General features: G+C 40.1%; 1 protein-coding gene across 2 annotated transcripts in view; it reads right to left on the bottom strand.

Moving 5' to 3' along the window:
* LOC149205960 (ferric reduction oxidase 6-like) overlaps positions 1-21,852 on the bottom strand; it is a 261,829-nt gene that overhangs the window by 203,203 nt on the left and 36,774 nt on the right. For both annotated transcript variants that reach the window (XM_089395231.1, XM_089395230.1), the window contains exon 4: positions 16,986-17,220. In XM_089395231.1, coding sequence (XP_089251357.1) covers positions 16,986-17,220 — 235 coding nt within the window. The remainder of the gene's footprint in view (positions 1-16,985; positions 17,221-21,852) is intronic.

Below are 21,852 nucleotides of genomic sequence, written 5' to 3'. Positions count from 1 at the left end.
TTCTCCTTTATTTTTCATTTTCATCCTTTTACTTTAAGAATTTAACATTACCATGAACTGCATATGGCTCAAACTTCTTGATGAACTGCATATCAACACTAGGGCAAAAGTTCACTTTTATAACTTTAGACAGGCATCTAGAAGCAACTAGAAATCATTAGAAAAACCTAAAAATAAATTAGAAAACCAATAAAAAAGAATTAAAAAAAAACACAAGTTACAAGTGGAAACGTGCGTCGTACGGTCGTGAAACGCGTTTCCGGCCGTACTGGCCACGTTTCCGCATCGAGAAACATGCCAGTATGGCCGGAAACGCCATTTCACGGCCGTATCACACGCGTTTCAGGGTTTTGTTTCCGTTTCCATACGGAAACGGCCTCCTACCCTGCGTTCCTGCAACTTAGGCGCTAGATTCCCCTTGTTCCATTTCTGATTTGAATATTTGATTTTCTAAAGCTAATAATTGGTGGGTTTTTGCAAAAAATTTGGCAAAATTTTTTGTTTCAGATATTGAAATTTTTTTGGCAACCTGGGCAAGTGATCTTCAAAGCCTAGGGCCTAAGGGTTGGATCTCTAAAGCATCTTTTTCCTCACTATTTGCTATATCAGTCATATACCTTTCTAATAGTAGTGAAAAACACATCTAAATTAACTAAAAAATTGCTAAATACATTAATAAGACATTTATGTTTGACGTGTATCAAGAATTTGGCCTAGATCTACATTTTGGATCACTGTTATCTCTGAATAATTCTGTTTCTGAAAGCTGAAATATAACAGTGGAAAAATTTCATGTGGATTAGCCTAAAATCAGTTCCTAAGTTGTCTAATACATTAAGGAATTAATTTCTTGAGTTGGGCATTCATCATTAGGGTTATTTCATGTTTTAATTGTTAGCTATAATAAGTATATCAGATCTGATATAAGTCAGGAAATCAAATCATAACAGGCTTAAAATTTTTGATAATTCATGTGGGCAAGTTTGGAGAAATTTCGGTAAATTTTTGGCATAAAGATATCATTGATAACTTACTATTTTCATTGTCATATTGCTGCAGTCAAAGTTTTTCTTACTGTTGTCCTAATCTGAAAATTAAGTACTCTGTCATGGAATTGTGATAAAATGCATATCCTTTGTTTCATAAACTGAGTATCTTTTTGCGCATTTGTTGACATTGATACCGAATTGCAAAATTGTTTTTATTCTCTTTGAGCTAAATTGTATCAAGAAGATTTGAAATAAACTAGTGTTTTAACTATAGTATCTTCAAGAGTTTATTTTCCAAGTCGTCATCTAAAAAAAGGCAAGCATTTCATTTGGGTAATTGAGGGCTTTTGCGGCATAACTGTTTTCCCATTCTCGAGTCTAACTGCATCTCATCTTCCGGTGCATTTTCATATAAGTTAGCTTTGCATAGATAAAATTTACTTCCAAGCATAAGCTTGACCGATAGACAGACAGATTTCCATTCGTCTTTTCTTGAGAAGCCTGTTTTAATAGTACTTAAAATGGTGACCTTGCAGTCGTCAGAACCACAGTTCTCTGCAGTGCCGGAGGCACCGGGTATGTTAGAATTTCAAGAGAGGTATCGTTAATCACACCTTAGTGTGCTTCTCTTGATCTTCTCTCTGCCAGTTACTACGAAATCAGGTTCAACATAGAAAGAGATTGAAGGGTTCATATTTAAATAGGCATTTAACTAAAATTAACCAAGATTCTTGCATCTCACATTAGTTTTAGGATTTGCATTTCAGATAGAATAGTCATTCAACTAAGCAGCAGTTGCTAATCGATTACTTGGTCTTAATTTCCCTAGCAAGATCGTTGACTCCATAAGGCATTGGTATCAATCGTTTAAAATCTAATCAAATCCTATAAATCTTGCTAAATCTTAATCAAGTACTTGATCGCTTCACTGTGTCTCCCGAATTGGTTGGTTCCCAACTAGTTGTTCTTCATTCCACTTTTCCATAGGGTCTACCCCCTTAGCTTGTTGTAGGGAGACATCTTAAACAGAGAGATTGGGGATCAGGGTGACAGCCCCCGATCTGAGTCGTTGTCGCAGTGCCTAGACATTTTGTGCGACAACAGGAGGGTAGCGTGTTGGCTACCTAAAGTAGTCCTAGAGCAACAAACAAGAAGGACGTTGTTGGTGCATGTTTGGGTGAAGGATTGCATCCTCATGTGCAACACTTTGACGGACGAAAGTGATTGCTAGATTGGCAGATTGGAGTGGGAATTAGGCCTACCTAGAGAGCAGTTTGATGAGCCTGTGTTCATTGTAGCAGATGTGACTTGCAGCAGTGATAGGAGGCAGCCCTCTTGGAGTCTCGATGTGTAGATGCCTTGATGGACTAAGGCACTACTAGTGAGCAGTATGGAAGCAAAGGACCGACAGGACGAGATACGACATAGAAGTTGCAGCGAAGTTTGTCATTGTATCTTGTATACCATAGACTGTTGTATTATTTAGAATTTGGTTTAATATAACGAAGATTGGGATTGTACATATTGTACAATTTTGTTTAAAACTATGTATATTGTGCATATGTGATTTACTGCTTTATATTTCCATTGTGCAAAGTAGTTTATGGTTGAGATTCTTGGTTTGGTAGCATCAATGATTTTAAGACTCTAACCTAGATCCAAGGTCGTGGAAATTCAACATGGTATTAGAGCGTGTCTGAGCTACTTTGGAAGTAAGTAAATCAGAGTTGTGCGCAACAAAGTACAGCATGAGAGGGAGTTGGTCACATTGTAAGTGAAGGGTTCACTACAATGTCGAAGTTGTAGTCAGGTATCAAATATGAGGACAAGTTGGAGGGTTTGTCCAACTATAGTCCATGGAAGGAAAGGATCAAGTTGATCTTGCAGGTCAATAGGATCTGGGATTTAGCCAACAAAGAGATCAAGAAGCCAACTGATTCAGGAAGATCTCGTCAGATTAGTTACACAGTTTAGTTGTCATCGTCAACATTCAGGTCCAGTGTCGTCAACTTCAACAGTGATGTTTATGGTTCAGGTTGTCCGATAATGTATATGGTTTTCAAGGTGGTCAGCGAATATGGTTTGGTACTTGGTTTTCGACATGTGGTTGTCGTCAGTTCCGCCAGGATATGGTTGTCGACATGTGGTTGTCATCCGCCTTAACAGGATTTGGGAGTCGACAAAGGTTTGTCGTCATGTGGGTTTGAATGTCACTTTGTGACAGTTGGTTGTAAATGGGTTTTTATATGATGTAAAGACTAAACCTAGCCCTAAAAAGCTATGGTGAAAAACCATGTATCATTAACCCTAACCTAAGACCTAAAACCCTAATCTACATCTAAAAACCCAAATCCATGCATTATCCTAAACCCTAACCTAGAACCGAATGCAAACATTCAAATACATTAAAATACCTAAAACCTATTCTAAGACCTAAACCCTAGCCTTATTCCAAAGCCATGTATTAAAAAGGCATAAACCTTATGTATAATCCCTCTCAGCCATATAATAAACATTATAAAACAATACAAATTATATACACAATCCCTAAACTACGCAGGTATGGAGACCGCGGCAGAGAAGGCATGTGAACAGGGCCAGAGGATAACCGTCGGGTTACAAACAACGGAGAGGTTAGAGTTTAACCGCAGCAGAGAAATCACATGATCGTAACATGTGAGCGGAGGGGAATAAACTGTTGGGTTTTCAAATAGCAGGCCTAAACCGTGCAAGGACTATGATATGAGAACAGTGTGTAAGTGGCATAACAGGTGGAACCAACGACCATGAGATGCCTCACCGAATGAATGTGGCCATATCACAATTCATAGGGAGTCTTATTTTTGAGAGTATGAGATGGACACCTATTCTTAATATACACTGCACATAAAATTGCAGCAACCCAGAACATCGGCTTAACGTTTTAGAAAAACATCATTGAATGTACCATATTTAAGATTGTCTTGTTCATTCTTTTAGCTACACCGTTTTGTTAAGGATTATAAGGCATTGTTGTTTGATATTTGATCCTATGTTGGCGAAGATAGTTTTTAAATCTATTTGAAGTATATTCTTTTCCATTATCAGTACGAATAGCACCAATATGAAATTATGCATCATTTTCAATCCATGCATGAAAGCTTTTGAAAGTTTCAAAAGCTTCAAATTTGTTTTTCAATAGATATACCCAACACAATATGGTGTAATCATCAATAAAATCATCATGTATTTATTTCCATTTACAGAAGGAATAGGCATAGGGACACACAAGGCAAAATGAATGAGTTCAATCTTTCTTTGTGCTCTCGAATGAGAATCATGAAAACACTGTTTGTTGTGTTTTCCTAAGATACAAACGTCACGTTGCTTAAGTTTCCTAGGAATGGTGGGCAAACCAATAACACCATTTCTTTTCAATAAATGCAGACTGTCATAGTTCATATGTCCAAATCTAGCATGCCATAAGAGACTCGATGTCAGTGAACCTTCATCAAACTGAGAACTATATGCAAAGTTTTGTGCACGAGCAGAGGTTCCTTGCAGCGTCAAGAGTCTTCTTCTTTTGTCCCAATCATGACTAGTGAGTTGTCTGATGCTTTTATCACCTCAACCTTGCCATCAAACATGTGAATGTAGTGTCTTTGCTGGCAGATGTGAACCAAGGACAACAAGTTTCTCCGCAACTCTAGGAGGTAGAGAACATCATGTAGAAGAAAGTCAGGGAGAACAAGCAATTTGAGCATAATGGTGCGAAACCTGGATGGCTTAAGTTTTAACTTGTCTATAAAGTAGACTGCTCCATCTACACTGTCATTAAATTCTTCAAAGAAATCTCTTCGAAAGGTCATGTGGAAAGTTGCTCCTGAATCAAGCAACCATGCATCTTTCCACGAAGCAAGCATTAAACATCATGTCCATTTCTGTTACACCGTATACAATGAAGATCAGGATTTCCTCCTTGGCAATGTTGTGTTGATTTCTAGTAGCATCAGATGTGCTCTTAGCCTCAAAATTTGCAGGGAGGGTAGGACACATTTATTCCATAATACCCAAAAATCGTTTTGGGAAATTCCACCTGAAGACAGTTTTATTAAAATAATTAATTATTTTTAATGGGTGTCTAAATTTAAACTTAGGAAATTAAAATAATTAAAGGGTATTAATTACACTGAGGGTGAAACTTCTAGAAGAAGACGAGGATCAAGCCAAAATGATCTAAGTCATTGATTAGAATCTAATCTAGGCCGTGGGTTCACAACGAGAAGATTATAAGAGGAAGTTTAATGGGCATTTGGAAATCACATTGAGGGAGAGATCAAGAGATCGAATTTCTCATAGAAGGTAGCGCAACAGTTGCTAGAGAATTGATTGAGGAGATTTCTTGCAGTGAGTGGTAGGGATAGTTTCCGGAGGAAGTTTTCTTGGTCCAGAGAGTACAAGGCAGAGAGGGCAGAAAGACGTCCAAAGAGGCTAACGCAGGGCCATGCAGAGCTATGCTATGGCAACACAGAGCTTCAGAGGGAGATGGGAATTCTGTTGAGGATTAGTCAAGATCTAGTGTTGGAGCCGGGGTGTGAGACCAGGAGGCCTGAGAACTAAATTTTCCAGCCAGCAGAGGATCAAAAGGAGGTGTAGCGCAATCCCTGCTGCAGTGACGCAGTGATTGCGTAGGCTTGATGCAGAGACAGCGCAGAGGCTCACCTCCAGCGCAGATCAGTGATGTTTCTTTAGTGACAGGGTGAGATCATCTCACTCATCTTTTTGTCCAGTTTTTCTCTGGGCTTCCAATGAATTGTATTAAAAAAACTATTGCTTAATAATACAAACCCTCAGTTGTTGCACCGGTTTTACCGCATTGGGTTTTTCCGAGGACATTTGTCCAAAAATAACGGTGTAATGTGTTGTGTATTTCTTTCTTGCTCAGTTTCTTGTTTCCACATTTAATTTAATTGGTGAAGGCTACAGTGTATTAGTTTCGGTATTTGCTATAGGATGCAGTAAATAATTTGTTCAATAATTAACAAATAGAAGGAACTTAATTAGTTGTTGCAGTAGAAATTTGGACTTCCAAATTTTCACATGGTATCAGAGTTGCAGATGAAGCAAGAGAACAGAGCAGGAAGAGCCCAGCGCTGAAGAGGTGGGTCGAAATGCTGCGTAGGCAACAAATCGAATCTCCAAAGGGATTGAACAGTCCAAGCCAAGAGGGCAAAATATTTGAGGAAGGTCTCTCTCTAAGTGAGTCGACAAAGAGGTAAGACTTCCAGATCAAAGTTTTCCAGTGTCAGAGGGTGCAACGCTAAAGCTTCAACAGAGAGGAGGTTACTGGTGTGAGCAGTTTTCTGTAGCAGTTGCTAGCAAAAAAACGTCAAAAGGAAGAAGAGAGAGACTGTTGAGCGAATTCTTCCTCACAGGACTTCCAACCAAGAAGTCCAAATTCTCATTTGCTGAGCAACAGAAGGGAGCAACAAATCTACTAACTCCAGTAGCGAGTGCGTAGGCCAGCCTAGCAGCAGCACAAAGGAGAGAGGAGGTAGTTTGACATTTTGTTGGTAGAGATGGCAGTTAATGGGTTGCAAGATCAAGGTTGGTTGGAGGGTGCATCCAACTATGTGATCTGGAAGGTAAGGATCTCATGCCTTATGGATGAGCACGATCTCAAAACCTATGTCGACAGTGTGGTAGTTGTACTCACAAATCCAGATCCGCTCAAGAAGTACAAGGCTTAAATTGCGAAGGCCAAACGATTGATCCTCGACAGAGTGAGAGATCACGTAGTTTGTCACCTTGCTAGCAAAGATACTGCCCAACAGATGTGGGAAGCATTGGCCACGTTATACGAAGGATCTTCTGAACATCGAAAGATGTACTTGGAGTAGAAGATGAGATCCATGCAAATGCAGAAGGGGGAACACATTGATCTGTTCCTAACGAAGCTTTAGAAAATCCGAGACTTGTTGGCAGAAGGGGGAACGCATTGACCTGTTCCTAATGAAGCTTTAGAAACCGAGACTTGTTGGCAGTTGTGGGGTCAACACCTCAGCCTACCGAGATGGTGAGGTTGGCCCTGAATTCAGTCTCAGAAGAATGGCAAGTGTTTGTCTAGAGTATCTTGGGCAGAGAAAGATTGTTGGATTGGGAAGGAATGTGGGCCGCTCTTCAGCAGGAAGAGATGAGAAGAGACTTGGTCATGTGCAAACTTCATAGCAGTAGCAGCAGTGGGATGAAGCCCAAGGAGGAGGAAGAAAATGCAGCCCTTGCATCAAAGGGGCAACAGGAGGAGTGGAAGAAGAAGAAAGATATCTCGAAGATCAAGTGCTTTCGGCGTGGTGAACTTGGTCACTATGCTACACAATGTCCTCTCAAGAAGAAGGACAAGGACGAAAAGCATGATTCGTAGCCTGCATTGGCAAAGATCAAAGAGGAGGAGTTTGCCATGGTTGCCCAGATACCTCCAGGGGAGAGATGGGGTGATCTAGTACTGTAGTTCGAAAGAACTGCAGATGTGCAGGATCCTTGAGGAGTCCACCTCTCTGATCAATACCTTCCTATAGGAGCCTAGATCAGAAGTAGCAGGATGGACCACGATCAGTTGATGTAGAGGAGTGTTGGAGTGATAATTGTAGTGGCTAGGAGTGCCAGAGACTGAGCAACACAAAGCGGAGTTGGCAGCAGTGTAGTTGGCACATTGTAGATTCAGCAACAACGCAGAGGCTTCAGAGGGCCAGCGCAGAGTCTAGCAATAGATGCATCATGTTGAACACTTGTTCAGTAATTTTGGATGCTTTTCGATTCCTGATGCAGTAGCAGTAGAAGTTGGAGAAAGTCGCAGTGCAGATGCAGTATTGGCAGTGGCAGCATAAATGCAGAACTTATGAGGGTTGTAGTACAGATGCAACATTGGCAGTGGTAGGGTCATCAGCAATACAAATGCAACATTTGCACAATAGTTGGTGGGCAGTGATGTCAAACATCAATAGCACAGAGGGAGATGTTACAGAATAGGGTGATGCTTCAGCAAGTTGCATTACTAGCACACATTCCTCGCTAAGATGGAGTGTTGATTTATGATAGCATCGAATGTGCTCTTAGCCTCAAAATTCGCAAGGAGGCTAGGACACATGTATTCCACGATACCCAGAAATCATTTTGGGAAATTCCACCCAAATACAATTTTATTAAAATAAGTAATTATTTTTAATGGGTGCCTAAGTCTAAACTTAGGAAATTAAAATAATTAAAATGTATTAATTGTTGTTTTTGGTAGCATCGAATGTGCTCTAGCCATGAAAATTGGTGGAGAGGCTAAAGCACATAAGATCTCCAAGGCCCAAAAAAGGTTTGGGGAAATTCCACCCAGTTAGAGAGATATTAAAATAATTAATATTTTTAATGGGGTTCCTAAGTCTAAATTTAGGAAAATTAAAATATTAATGGGTATTAATATAAAACTGGGTGAGAAGGTTCTAAATGACATGGATCAAGCCAAATCTAATCTTAGCCGTTGATTAGAGACTTAATATTGGTCGTTGAAGACTCAACAAGAAAAGCATAAGAGGAGGCTTGAGGGTCAATTGGAGATACACCAAGATTGATCAGTCAGTTTGATTTTCTAGAGCGAGCTTGTTGAGAAAATTCAAACAAGTGATCTGTTGCAGCGAGGGGTAGTGAGTACATAGCAGAGAGGCAGGGATAGTGCCTGAGGGTCAGCGCAGTGACAGAAGAGGCTGACATAGAGGCAGCCAGAGCTACGCAGAGGCAGCTAGAGACTGCACAGAGGCCAAGGGGCTTGTGTGGGCAACGCACAAGGCCAGAGAGCTGATGTAGAGAACTAGAAGGCTGACAGAGGGGCTTCAGGAGTGACGCTGAAGCTAGTAGGATTAACGTAGAGCTGACGTAGAGCTGAGAGAAAGCGTCGGAAGGATTTTCGTGGGGCAGACTAGTTGAATATCTGCCTCCGAGAAGAGGTATTACTGTCGTGTAACAATCTCTGTTGGGTGAGCCATTTCGACACCCTAGTTGTACTCAAGAAATCTGCATAATAATTAAACCCTCAAAACTGTTGCACCAGTTTTCCCTCATTGAGTTTTTCCGAGGACGATTGTCCAAAAATAATGGTGTCCCTTGTGTGATTGTTTCAGTGTTTCAATTGATGATCTGTATATGAGTTAAGGTTGCATCTGTGTTTATTTTCAATATTTATATTCATAAATAACTTGTTAATGTAATAAACAAGTAGGTGAATTTAAACCAGAAGATGCAGTAGGGATTTCTGATGTGTTAGATTCAGAAATTTCAACATTGTATCAGAGCATTGCAGATCACAGGAGGACTGAAGGCATTAGTGACATCGGAAATTTGCAGCAGTAGCAGTTGTCCCGAGAGACAGAGCTGCTCCTAAGCAGAATGTAGCAGAGAAGGAGTGACGCAAAGGGCCTGCGTCATCATTTCGAGCCAAAGGGAGGGCCATCGCAAAGGCAGAGAGAGGTAGAAGAGGCTCATGAAGAGCCACATCATCCTACTCAGCCAAGTAGGCTTGACACAGTTGGCCAGAGGAGTGATTCAGCCTTTGTCAGGATTGCGTAGAGCTGGAAGGCTCAGTTTCTTCAGTTGCCAGGGCCTAGGGAGTTGTGGGCAGATTGTGGAGCTGGAGGGGTGTTGTTTCTGTCGAAGCAGAACAGTACCTAACGGGACAAAACCAAGGTAGAGGGAGTCGGTACCTTAACGAATTTCTAGCCAAAAAATCTAGATCTAAGTTGTTGTTGCAAAGAGGATTGGAGAGGAGCGATCGACATTTGGCGGGAAGATTTCCAGTAGGGAAATCAGAACTTAGAGGGAGATTTCCAAGAGGGAATTCAAAACTCAGAGGGAGTCCAGAAGAGGAGTGGAGATGGTAGTGAACGGGCTAAGGGATCAGGACAGGTTGGACAGAGCTTCCAACTTTGTCATCTGGAAGGCAAGGATCCGGGCAATCCTGGATAGACATCGCATCAAGGGCTTCGCCTTGAGAACCGTGGTTATCCCAGTAGACCCAACTGATAATGAGAAGTATGAGGATGCAATGGCGAGGGCAAAGTGCATAATCCTTAATGGGGTCAAGGATCATGTCGTACCACATATTGCTGAAAAGAACACAGTAAAGAGGATGTGGGATACTTTGACGACATTGTATCAGGGCACTTCCATGTAGTGGAAGATGTTATTGGAAAATCAGCGGTGATCATATCAAATGCAAAAGGGGGAGCAGATAGATCTATACCTCCTCAAATTGCAGGAGATTCGTGACCAACTTACTTCCATAAGGGCCACCCCGGATCAGGAGTTCATGGTGAGGACCGCCTTGAATGCAGTCTCCGAGGAGTGGGAGACATTTGTCCAAGGCATTTTGGGCAGAGCTACTCTTCTAGGATGGGAAGAGATGTGGGCAGCTCTTCGCCAAGAAGAGATCAGACGGTTGACCAAGGCAAGGAGTAGTGGGAAGGGAAGTCGAATCAAGAAAGAGGAGGAGGAGGATGCAACTTTGGCATTTGCGGGACAACAAGGGAAGAGGAAGAAGAAGGACATCTCCAAGGTAAAGTGATTCCATTGTGGGGAGTTGGGTCATTATGCATCCCAGTGTCCCAAAAAGAAGAACAGGGGAGAGGCTTCTGACTCCAAGGCAACTCTGGCTAAGGCGAAGAAAGAAGTCGAGACTAATGACGACTGTGCCATGAGTGCCCATGCACCTCTAGAGAAGAGGTGGGGTGACATCAAGCTGTAGTCAGGAGGACTACAAAAGATGAGGGGCAGGATCCTTGAGGTAACCAAACTCTTGGATCATATCCAGCTACAGGAGCCCTCATCGACAGTAGCAGGATGACAGATGTCAGGTAGAAGCAAGATGCGATGGAGCGACAAGGCAGTGCTAGAGTGCATATGTTTGTAGCAGCTCAGGGGGGGTTGCAGCAGTGCGAGAGGCACAGAGGTGGTTGCAGCAGGTGAGAGGCACAGAGGTGGTTGCAGCAGTGCAAGAGGCAGATAGGTGTTTGCAGCAGCGTAGAGGCAACAAAGGGAGCACAAGATAGTAGCAGAGATAGCTTCAGCATCAGGAGACTTCCAGACTGACAAGGATGTCAAGATTTGGGTATATTAGTTACTTACTTCTCGGTAACTAAGTTGCAGTGCAATAGTTAGCAGTGGCAGTGCTATGGGCAGCATGTTGAGAGGGAGCTGTAATACAAATGCAGCAGTGGCAGTGGTAGTGTCATGGGCAGCAGTACAGGAAGAAGCAGTGCAGAGGATGTTGGGCAACAGGCCAAGCATCAACACAGGTACTGGTGCGAAAGGATCAATGTGATGCTCAATGGTGGAGGATTACTAGAGCACATTCCTCGCTAAGAGGGAGTGGATGTGCTCTAGCCATGAAAATTGGTGGAGAGGCTAAGGCACATAAGCTCCAAGACCCAGAAATGGTTTGGGGAAATTCCACCTGGTTAGAGAGATATTAAAATAATTAATATTTTTAATGGGGTTCCTAAGTCTAAACTTAGGAAAATTAAAATATTAATCGGTATTAATATAAAACTGGGTGAGAAGGTTGTAAATGACATGGATCAAGCCAAATCTAATCTTAGCCATTGATTAGAGACTTAATCTCGGCCATTGAAGACTCAACAAGAAAAGTATAAGAGGAGGCTTTAGGGTCAATTGAAGATACACCAAGATTGATCAGTCAATTCGATTTTCTAGAGGGGCTTGCTGAGAAAATTCGAACAAGTGATCTGTTGCAGCGAGGGGCAGTGAGTACATAACAGAGAGGTAGGGATAGTGCCTGAGGGTTAGCGCAATGACTGAAGAGGCTGACGTAGAGGCAGCCAGAGCTACGCAGAGGCAGCTAGAGACTGCGCAGAGGCTGAGGGGCCTGCGTGGGTTACACAGAAGGCCAGAGAGCTAACACAGAGATCTCTCTGGCCTTGAGTCAGCAGTTCTGAGGCTAACGCAAGGGCTTCAGGAGTGATGCTAAGGCTAGCAGGGTTGACACAGAGCCGGGAAAAGCGTCGAAAGGATTTTCGTGGGGCAGACTAGTTGAATATTTCTGTCCGAGAAGAGGTATTACTGTCGTGTAACAATCTCTGTTGGCTAAGCCATTTCAGCACCCTAGTTGTACTCAAGAAATCTGCATAATAATAAAACCCTCAGAACTGCTACACCGGTTTTCCCGCATTGGGTTTTTCAGGGGATGATTGTCCAAAAATAACGGTGTCCCTTGTGTGTTTGTTTCAGTATTTCAGTTGATGATCTGTATATGAGTTAAGGCTGCATCTGTGTTTATTTTCAGTATTTATATTCATAAATAACTTGTTAATGTAATAAACAAGTACATGAATTTCAACCAGAAGATGCAGTAGGGATTTCTGATATGTTAGATTCAGAAATTTCAACATTAATTAAATTGAGGGTGAAACTTATAGAAGAAGACGAGGATCAAGCCAAAATGATCTAAGCCATTGATTAGAATCTAATATGGGCTATTGGTTCACAACAAGAAGATTATAAGAGGAAGCTTGATGGGCATTTGGAAATCACATCGAGGAGAGATCAAGAGATCAAATTTCTCAGAGAAGGCAGCGCATCAGCTGCTAGAGAATCGATTGAGGAGATTTCTTGTAGTGAGGGGCAAGGATAGTTTTGGGGTAAGTTTTCCTGGACCAGAGAGTACAAGGCAGAGAGGGCAGAAAGACGTCAAAGGAGGCTAACATAGGGCCACATAGAGCTACGTTGTGGCAGCGCAGAGCTTTAGAGAGAGATCGAAATTCTGCTGAGGAACAGTCAGTATCTAGTGCCGAAGCCGAGGTGTGAGACCGGGAGGCTTAAGAGCTGAAGTTTCTAGCCAACAAAGGATTAGAAGGAGGTGTAGTGTAGTCCCAGCTGCAGTGACACAATGACTGCGTAGGCGTGACGCAGTACTGCGCAGAGGCTTACCTCCAGTGCAAATCAGTGCCAATTCTTCTAGTGACAAGGTGAGATCATCTCACTACTCTTTTTGTCCAGTTTCTCTCTGTATCGGATAGCCAGTTGGGCTTCCAACGAATTGTATTCAGAAAACTACTGCTTAATAATACAAACCCTTATTTGTTGCACCGATTTTACCGCATTGGGTTTTTTTGGGGACATATGTCCAAAAATAACGGTGTAACGTGTTGTGTATTTCTTTCTTGCTCAGTTTCTTGTTTCTGCATATAATTTTAATTGGTGAAGGCTATAGTGTATTAGTTTCGGTATTTGTTGTAGGATGCAATAAATAATTTGTTCAGTAATTTAAAAAATAGAAGAAAATTAATCAGTTGCTACAATAGAAATTTGGGCCTTCCAAATTTTCACAATTTGCCCCCCTGCCTCTATTATTCTTCCTTCCACGTCCTCTTATGCCACCTCTTCCTCTAGAATAATCTTGTGCCTAATTCTTCTATTTTTGTGCAAGGCACACAGCTTCATTAAAACAGTGAGAAACTGTCTTCTTCTTACCAAAAGCTTTCTCTTTTTCATCAAACTTCTCCACAAGAGAGTCATAGGAAAACTCTTTAAGTTTGTCACTAGCTTGTAATGACTCAAGATAAATAGAATATGTGGGATATAGTGCATGACAAAAGTTGTGAAAGGAACATTTGTTTTAACTCTAGTAGCTTCTATATCATGCATAATAGCTCTGATTTTAGAAGCTAAGGCAAGGGGATCATCATCTTTCAATTCTCAATTGAACAATTTGATCATTAATTGGACTACTTCAAACTCAAAGTGTGAGTCATATAAGTCTTTCAGCTTCTTTAAAACTTCAAAGGTATTTGTAAATGGTGAAATATAATAACTCACCTCTTCATTGACTGATGCTCCAATCAAGACATAGGCCTTGTTGTTCATGTTCTCCCATATGTTGAGCTCTTTGTCTGATGTGGGTTTTTCAAGTGGATTGCCACCCTCTCCTTCAAAAACTCTTTTCCATCATTCATTAAAAATGAGGGTATGCTTTATTTTTTTGGACCATTCATGGTAGTTCTCTTTTCTAATAAGAACCACTCCAACTATGGAAATAAGAATGCATTTTCAAAAAAGACTATCTACAAACAATTCTTTCAGCTTCTTTAAAACTTCAAAGGTATTTGTAAATGGTGCAATATGATAACTCACCTCTTCATTGACTGATGCTCCAATCAAGACAAAAGCCTTATTGTTTATGTTCTCCCATATGTTGAGCTCTTTGTTTGATGTGGGCTTTTCAAGTGGATTGCCACCCTCTCCTTCAAAAACTCTTTTCCATCATTCATTAAAAATGAGGGTATGCTTTATTTTTCTGGACCATTCATGGTAGTTCTCTTTTCTAATAAGAACCACTCCAACTATGGAAATAAGAATGCATTTTCAAAAAAGACTATCTGCGAACAATTCTTGTGAATGGCAAAGGTTCCAAAGAGCTTTCAATTTCCAAAACAAGCAAAACCTTACTCTCTGCCTTTTTGTTTTCATAATTATCTGAACAACCTTCTTGATACCCTTCTATTAAAAATACCAATCTAATATCAATTGATTCAATGTAGCATGTGCAAATGCCAATACTTCAATACAATATACCCAATTCGCACTCTCAATATACTATCGCCATATAGTATATCACCATCACATATACGAACCAACGCATATATATCACATATAATATATCATTATCATATATCTGAACCAGCGCCGATGGAGCAATGACCAAAACTCAACGCATATACCAAGGCTCCATTCACAACGCATATATGATACCATGGCTCCAACGCGTGAACAGAATATATGAATCAACTCACTAACAGAAAACTGACCAACATACATACCATATACCACACGGCCTTCAAAAAGAACTCAAAGCACAGCATACGCACAGTGCTCTGCAGAAATTACGCATGGAGACAAGACTGCTTCAACGCACATGTGAAGAGAACCCATTTAAATGAAACGACCAGCACATAGCATTAACGCAGATTTCGAACCAGCAGGACATCAATGCAGATTACATGGGTTTCAACGCACTCTTCAAGATTCTGGCAGAGGGACAGGATAATGGCAGGAAAAATAACCGGAGTTAGTAGTTACAAAGCAGAAAAAATGTTAAATGGGATCTGTAGCTCTGATACCATGTCAGTCAGGTCAGGCATTGATAACTCCATCAATGAATGAATTTTATTAAGAGAGATCAATAATATATAAAAAATTGAGTAAATGGAAAAGGATAGATGGTCTAAGGTTGTCTTTAATGATAGATTGTGCAAGAGTAAAAAAAACTTGGATGCAACAAAATAACAAATGGTTTAGTAAATGGGGTATTTGCTTGAACGCGTGTCCCATAAATAGGGAAGAGATAAAAACTTTTGTTATGTAAAAGTTCCACAAGTGTACTTGGGATAAGGAGTTAGGAAGAAAGAAAAATTACTATATTGAATTGTTTAATACCACTCATAGTCATCAACCAAAAACATATATAGAGGCCAATATCTCTTGGAGAGCCAAAATTCTTATTGCTCAGTTAATGACTAATTCTCATCAACTCCGTTGTGAAACAGGGCGCTGGGAAAGGCCGAAGGAAGTGTGAGAGGAAAGAGTGCATTTTTTGTTCTTCTGGAAAAGTGGAAACAGAAAAACATTTCATTTTAGAATGTGAAGCCTTCAAAAACAACAGGGAAAGTTATGCAGATATAATGGCAGCTAGCTCATGGGATAATCTATTTAGCGAGGGGTTTGTTGAGAAGCTCAGAGCATATATTTTGAAGCTTCACAGAAAAGGGCTGAATACATCAAACAGATGAATAAACAAATCTGTCCTATAGGCTATCTTTAGCGTCGTGGATGTTAAAATATTTTCTTTATTTATTTCTATATAAATATATATAAGGAGAGACTATTAGAATTTGTATTCCAATATCTCCTCATCTTTTTTATTTTTTTATTTACATTGTTTACAATTTTCCCAATCCCAAATATTAGGTCTCAACACCTCGAAGTTTGTCTCTCATTCTCATAAGTTGTCAGTTTATTTTCTTATTTACATTGCTTACCATTTTCCCAATCCCAAAGATTAAGTCTCAAAACCTCGAAATTTGTTTCTCATTCTCATAGGTTGTCAGTTTACACAACATGTCAAGATTCTTCCCTCTTACATTAAGATCACTTTTATTGAAAACAAACACATCACATCTTCTACTAATTAAAAAAACTAAGCTAATTAAACCACATCTGTTTCAATTTGAAGAAACAACCTGACGTGAAACTATATGAAACAGGAGACTCGTCATTTAATTAAAAAAACTAAGCTAATTAACATCGGTTTCAGGATATAAAACAAGATGACGTGAAACTATATGGACTCTGAATTTATTACAAAAAATATAAATAAATAAACATAGCTAGTTGAAGAAACAAGCTGACGTGAACCTAAATAAATCCCGGGACTCAACTTAACACGGCACGAGAGGCATCATGACAAATTCATCTTATATCTGTATGAAGGCTCACCTCTACTTTGGGATTTTGTTACACATTAATACTCTCGCCCTTATCGATGACATCAAACTTACACATGTTTGGAAAATTTCTCAACATTTTTTCAGATAGTACAATCCTGCATATATTTCTCTCTACGGAGATAATTTCCACCTTATTGCGCTTCTCTTAGACCCGTTTAAAGACTGGCTAAGTCAGACATAAATTAGTGATCAAAATGGATATGAAATAATGTCTACTTTCACACACGCAATTAGTTAAAAGAAAACAGAATAGTGAAAGAGCAAGAGTAGAACTTCTAAGCAGCAGCATCCTTTTTTCACTTTCATTCATGTATTTCTGGTAACTCATTTCCATAATCTACTTTGTAAGAAATAGCTTTGTTCATCGAAAAATTGTTAGGACTACTCAAGAATGCTTTGCAACAGGTAAACACAAAATTGAAGGAAACAAAAGAGGTTTAGGGGAGAATAAATCACCCACCTCTTGTAAGAAGCGGCCTTCTAGTCCCCATGCTAAGAGATAACAAAGCCCATGCGCAGTAAAGAGTGCCATTGTTACATGACCCAGCCACACATGGTATTTCGTTGCATGTTCAAATGGAATATCTATAAGGCGTAAAAGCATTGACCCCCTTGCCACAGGAAGGAAAAGAAAACCCAAACAGAAAAGTCCCACTGAACCAAGCCGAAGTCCTGAAATTTCCAACATTACCAAACTGCAAAACCAATACATGGTTACTACTTAATGGACATATCTCAATGAGAAATATGTAAATCTCTATAGCATATTATTGGACACAGCAACTAAAAAGGTAATTCACATTGAATAGCAACATCCTTGATTTTTATAAAAGCAAGATGCATTTATCAAAAATTGTGTCTGCTCTGTGGCTTGATGAAGCATCGCTACCACTTCCAGGATTTGGTTTAGGCATTGGTGTAGCATGTTTTTCTGGAACCTACATAGGAACCAATAATAAACCAATTCAAAGGATCAATTAGGATCCCTATTTGCATGTTCATACACAAGTTATGGAAGACTGGACTGCTGCCCCTTGAATGGATAAATTCACATGAATATGAGTGTTGGATACTGTCTTGATTCCAGAGAACTCTTAACCAAATAAATCACGTCACTTCTGGATCAACATCATTTAAATTATAAAAAATACAGGCATTCAAACAAACCACTACTTACATCTCAGTTTGCAATTAGAACCTTTTCCTTAAAGGCTGTACATAAATCTTGTTAGAGAATAATCTATCCCATTATCTGAAATCATCAAGTCCAGTTCCAGTTATTTTTAGAAAGCTAATTTACCTGTCAGTTATGTGTCAGTCAGGTGTCAGTGGTATGCGTCATGTGTGAGAGCTAAAGATTAGCATAGCTATTCTTAGTGGTTTTGGGTCTTTATAATCATGTACCTTTGAGCAATTGAATAAAGCAATTGAGCAGCAGCTCACATCTAAGTGTGTCAATTATCGGTTTCCTCCTCTGTCCATCTATTAAATCTGCCTTCGGAAGTGGCATTCGAAGGAGAAATCGAGGGCAAAGGAGCCCAAGGGAAAATTTCGAAAGAAGAAAAGAGGCTAATGCATTGTAAGACTTGATTGCAGCTGCAGTGACTTATATTTCCACCTATCTAGTCTTCAAGATATTTCTCTAAATTAGGAGTAATATGTATGCACATATATCCTAGAGTACAGAAACATGCAATCATATAATCAAATACTCCATTGATAACATAAAGGAAGGGTACCACTGAATTCATGAGTCCATGAGCATATGTCAACATAATTCTAACACGAAGGATAGCATTAAGTTTTAAAAGATGTCCCACCCCACAAAGTGTTCCATTGATTTTCCAAATACATCCAATAGATATTCCATTAAGCTCCAAGGAATTTCTCCCAAATCTAACCAACATCAAATGGGAGAAGCTACCCATCATGTAAAATCTTGCTCAACTACCCTTGGAATAAAAAAGTAATTGTTTTCCTAGCTCCTTTAGTTCTCCAATGAATAATCATAGAATATTACATTCAAACGTCATAAACAACTTCCATACTAAAAGTAGCAATGAGTTGTTGAAATCCACTATCTTCTTCAAAAAGAATTACTTAAATATACATCCTTATCTCCAAGGAAAACAATATAATAATATTCTAATGTACCAACTCCATGAGACAAGTCATCAATGATACAATAATAAAGTTGGTTAAGAAACACCCTCCGAAAATAGCAAAAGGTGGGAAGCATACTCGAAGTGGTTGAACATTTAACCATCTCCAAGAAATGATAAATAAATGTGCACCCTTCTAGAATGATCTCTCACATGTGAACAAAGGTTCGAAGTGTGGGCGAAATAGGATTTTGATCCCAATAAAATAGTAACATGTCCTCAATAAATGTGCAACAAATCCTTCAAAACTAGAATGGCTCCTTAACCTACCCAATAGCATGCTCTTCAAAATATAACAATCTTCCATATGGGTGGAAAGGAAAAAACCAATAATAAAATAATATTTAACAACCTTTGAAGATGTTCATGAATTAGAATAACCACTTTCACAAAGAAAATTATTAGTTTTTATGGATTATGGTAGCATCGAATAGGGTTCTAGTCTCAGATGATGCTAAGAGACTAAGAAACACTAGATCTCAAAAATCAGGAAAACATTTCATGAGATAAGCTTGGGAAACACCTTAATTAAATTAATTTGCCATAAATAAAGTATTTCCTAAGTCTAACTTAGGCAAAGTGGTAAATTAAACTTAATTGATTAAGGATGTTTGAGATTTCTCTACAGGCTTCTATTGATGAAGTCTAATTGATATTAGCTGTCAATGGAGGTTAAATCATGGTCATTGAGACTCCAACGAGATATTATAAGAGCAGGTTGAAGGGCTTGGGGATAGAATCAGCGTGATCATCATGAGCAAAGCAGTTCGAGCTACCCAATTTGTAGTTTTTAGTGAGGGCGCAATTTGAGCCAGGGAAAGAACATCAGAGAGAGGAGGCAGCAGAGATTTGTGAAGAGTGGATTCCAAAGAGTTTCCCAATGAATTTCCAATGTTAGAGAGACAAGAGAAAGGAGGCTGAATTATCTACAGAGAGGGCCACTACAATGAGTGCGAATACCCAGAAACCCCAGTGTGAGTTACCAGAAGAGTGTTTGTTCAGTTGCCATAGGCCAGATCAAGCTCTAGAAGGTAGAGTGAATTCATTCCTAAGGCAGAGGGAGGCAATATGACTCATCCAGAGTTAGTTTTGAGGTTGTACAATTTTCTCCAACCAAGTCATGCACATTTTCAGTCCAGTAGTGTGAATTTTTGGAAATGTTAGTTTCTGTAACATCGGATGTGTTCTAGCCACGAAACTTGGTGGAGAGGCTAAAATCAAGTTTCGTGGCTAGAATACATGAGATCTCCTATAATGATCCTAAGTAGGTATACAAGTAATAACAAGCAAATAATACATGCAAAAAATTATTAAAATGAAATATTCAACAAACACCCATATAAAAGCTACAAATGGAGAACTTCTTAGTCATTTTATTATATTTCTGCAAGTCAAATACAATAGATGATGGAATGGTGCACCTGGGTTTCAAAGGACAAGCAGGACCAAACCCAGGTAGGAAAATCACTGAGCTGAAGGCTTCCCAGTTGCTACACCAAGGCTGCCCAGTTCGAATGGATGGAAAGGGCACTAAAAATTCCCAAAAATTTATATTCTTTTAACCCCGGACTCCTTGGCCAAAACCCAGAAGGGATTTTAGCTGGTTTGGACTTTTGATTTTTGACCCTTGGAGCCTCACCTCAACTCTAGCTGCCAATTTCAACTTGCTGGAAATTGCCTGTAAATCCATGTGGTCCAAAATGCTGATTTCACCCATTCTATCAAATCCCTGACTCCCCAGATGATCTCTTGGCCCAACTCAGTTGCTCCCAAGTACCACGAAAATTTGTTGTGTGGCCTCTATGCTGTCCCTCAACTTAACAGTTCGAATTGCTGGAGTGTTGGTCCAGCTGGCTGAAAGCTTCAGCGAAAATGCCTATCCAATGTTGCTACCTCAGCTCCCTGACCTCCCGACAAGCTATGTGGTCCCTACTGGTTCAAAACTCCCTCTATGTGATTCCTAGCTGCCCAGAAATATGCACTCCCTTCTCTGCGTTGGTTGTTGATGTGTGTCACTGTCCCAGAACTCCTGAAAACTCCTATAGAACAGACTCCCTAGGGCGGGCATGAATGTTCCCCCGAAGTAGAAGTTGAATATCCCATGTGAGAGACTCGTGGCTAAACAATGGGTACACAGGCTAAACAGGAAAGTGAACAGAGGTGTTTGTTTGCAAATGTCAAAGATGAACCCAAAATGAGGGCTGATCTCTCCTGATATCTCCTTGGGCCTCCTTAGCCTCATGTGGGCCCTTCTATCCATCCATTTGATTTCCCTCCAAGCAAATCAAATGGCTAGTTCAAATTCCCCATCTGGGTGGTCCCCACATTCCACTAGCTGCCAAATAAAGTCGATTTGGCCCCTAAATCGCTAAGTCGAACTGTAGGGCCCTCTTCCTAGTGAAAAATGTGCAAAATTGTGTAGCAGTGCCCTGTTACTAATGTTTTTGAGAAGGGACACAACATCTCAAAAAACAGAAATCGTTTCTGGAAATTCCACCTAGAGATGACTTAATTAAATTATTAACCTATTTTTTAATGTTTCCTACGTCTAAACTTAGGAAAACTGGTTAATTAATTAGAATTAATTAAGTCAAGGTGATAATTCTCTAGAAACTCACATGGATCAATCCAGAAATGACATGAGCCATCGATTAACATTTAATCTTGGCCATTGGAATCGCAATAGGAAGATATAAGAAGGGATTGATGTGGTGATGGAGAACACACTTGTGAGAACCACAGAGATTTCAATTTCCTTAGAGAGTTTGATTTTCAGTGAGCCATCAGTGCTGGAAGAATTTGAGCTTTAGTAGGGAAACAAAGACAGTGAAGGGCAGGGACAGTGAGGCTAGAGGAATTTTTCCAAATTCAGTGAGTACATTTGCAGAGAGGCCGAGATTTCTCTAGGAGGCTACGCAAAGGCAACGGAGGGCCTCAAGAAGGCAGTTCGATTCGCTGAGAAGTGAAGACATCTTCAGTTCTAGAGGCCGGGAAGGAGTCCCAGAGTGTCGGAGAAGAATTTTCCTAGCCAGCTGCAAGCAGGACGACTTGATTAGTAGTTAGTTCGGGTAGCACGCAAAGTAGGCAGCTTTAGAGTGACACAGAGCCTATGCAAACCTAGTTGGATGACTTGATTTTCAGTGACAATCGAGAGTCAGAATTGCC

This window comes from Pinus tabuliformis, chromosome 1_2 (genome assembly GCF_031772625.1).
Source record: "Pinus tabuliformis cultivar Carrire ecotype Pingquan chromosome 1_2, CPIR1, whole genome shotgun sequence".
Classification (NCBI taxonomy): domain Eukaryota; kingdom Viridiplantae; phylum Streptophyta; class Pinopsida; order Pinales; family Pinaceae; genus Pinus; species Pinus tabuliformis.
Note: the sequence above shows the minus strand (reverse complement) of the source record. Positions and strands in the feature narration are given on the sequence as shown.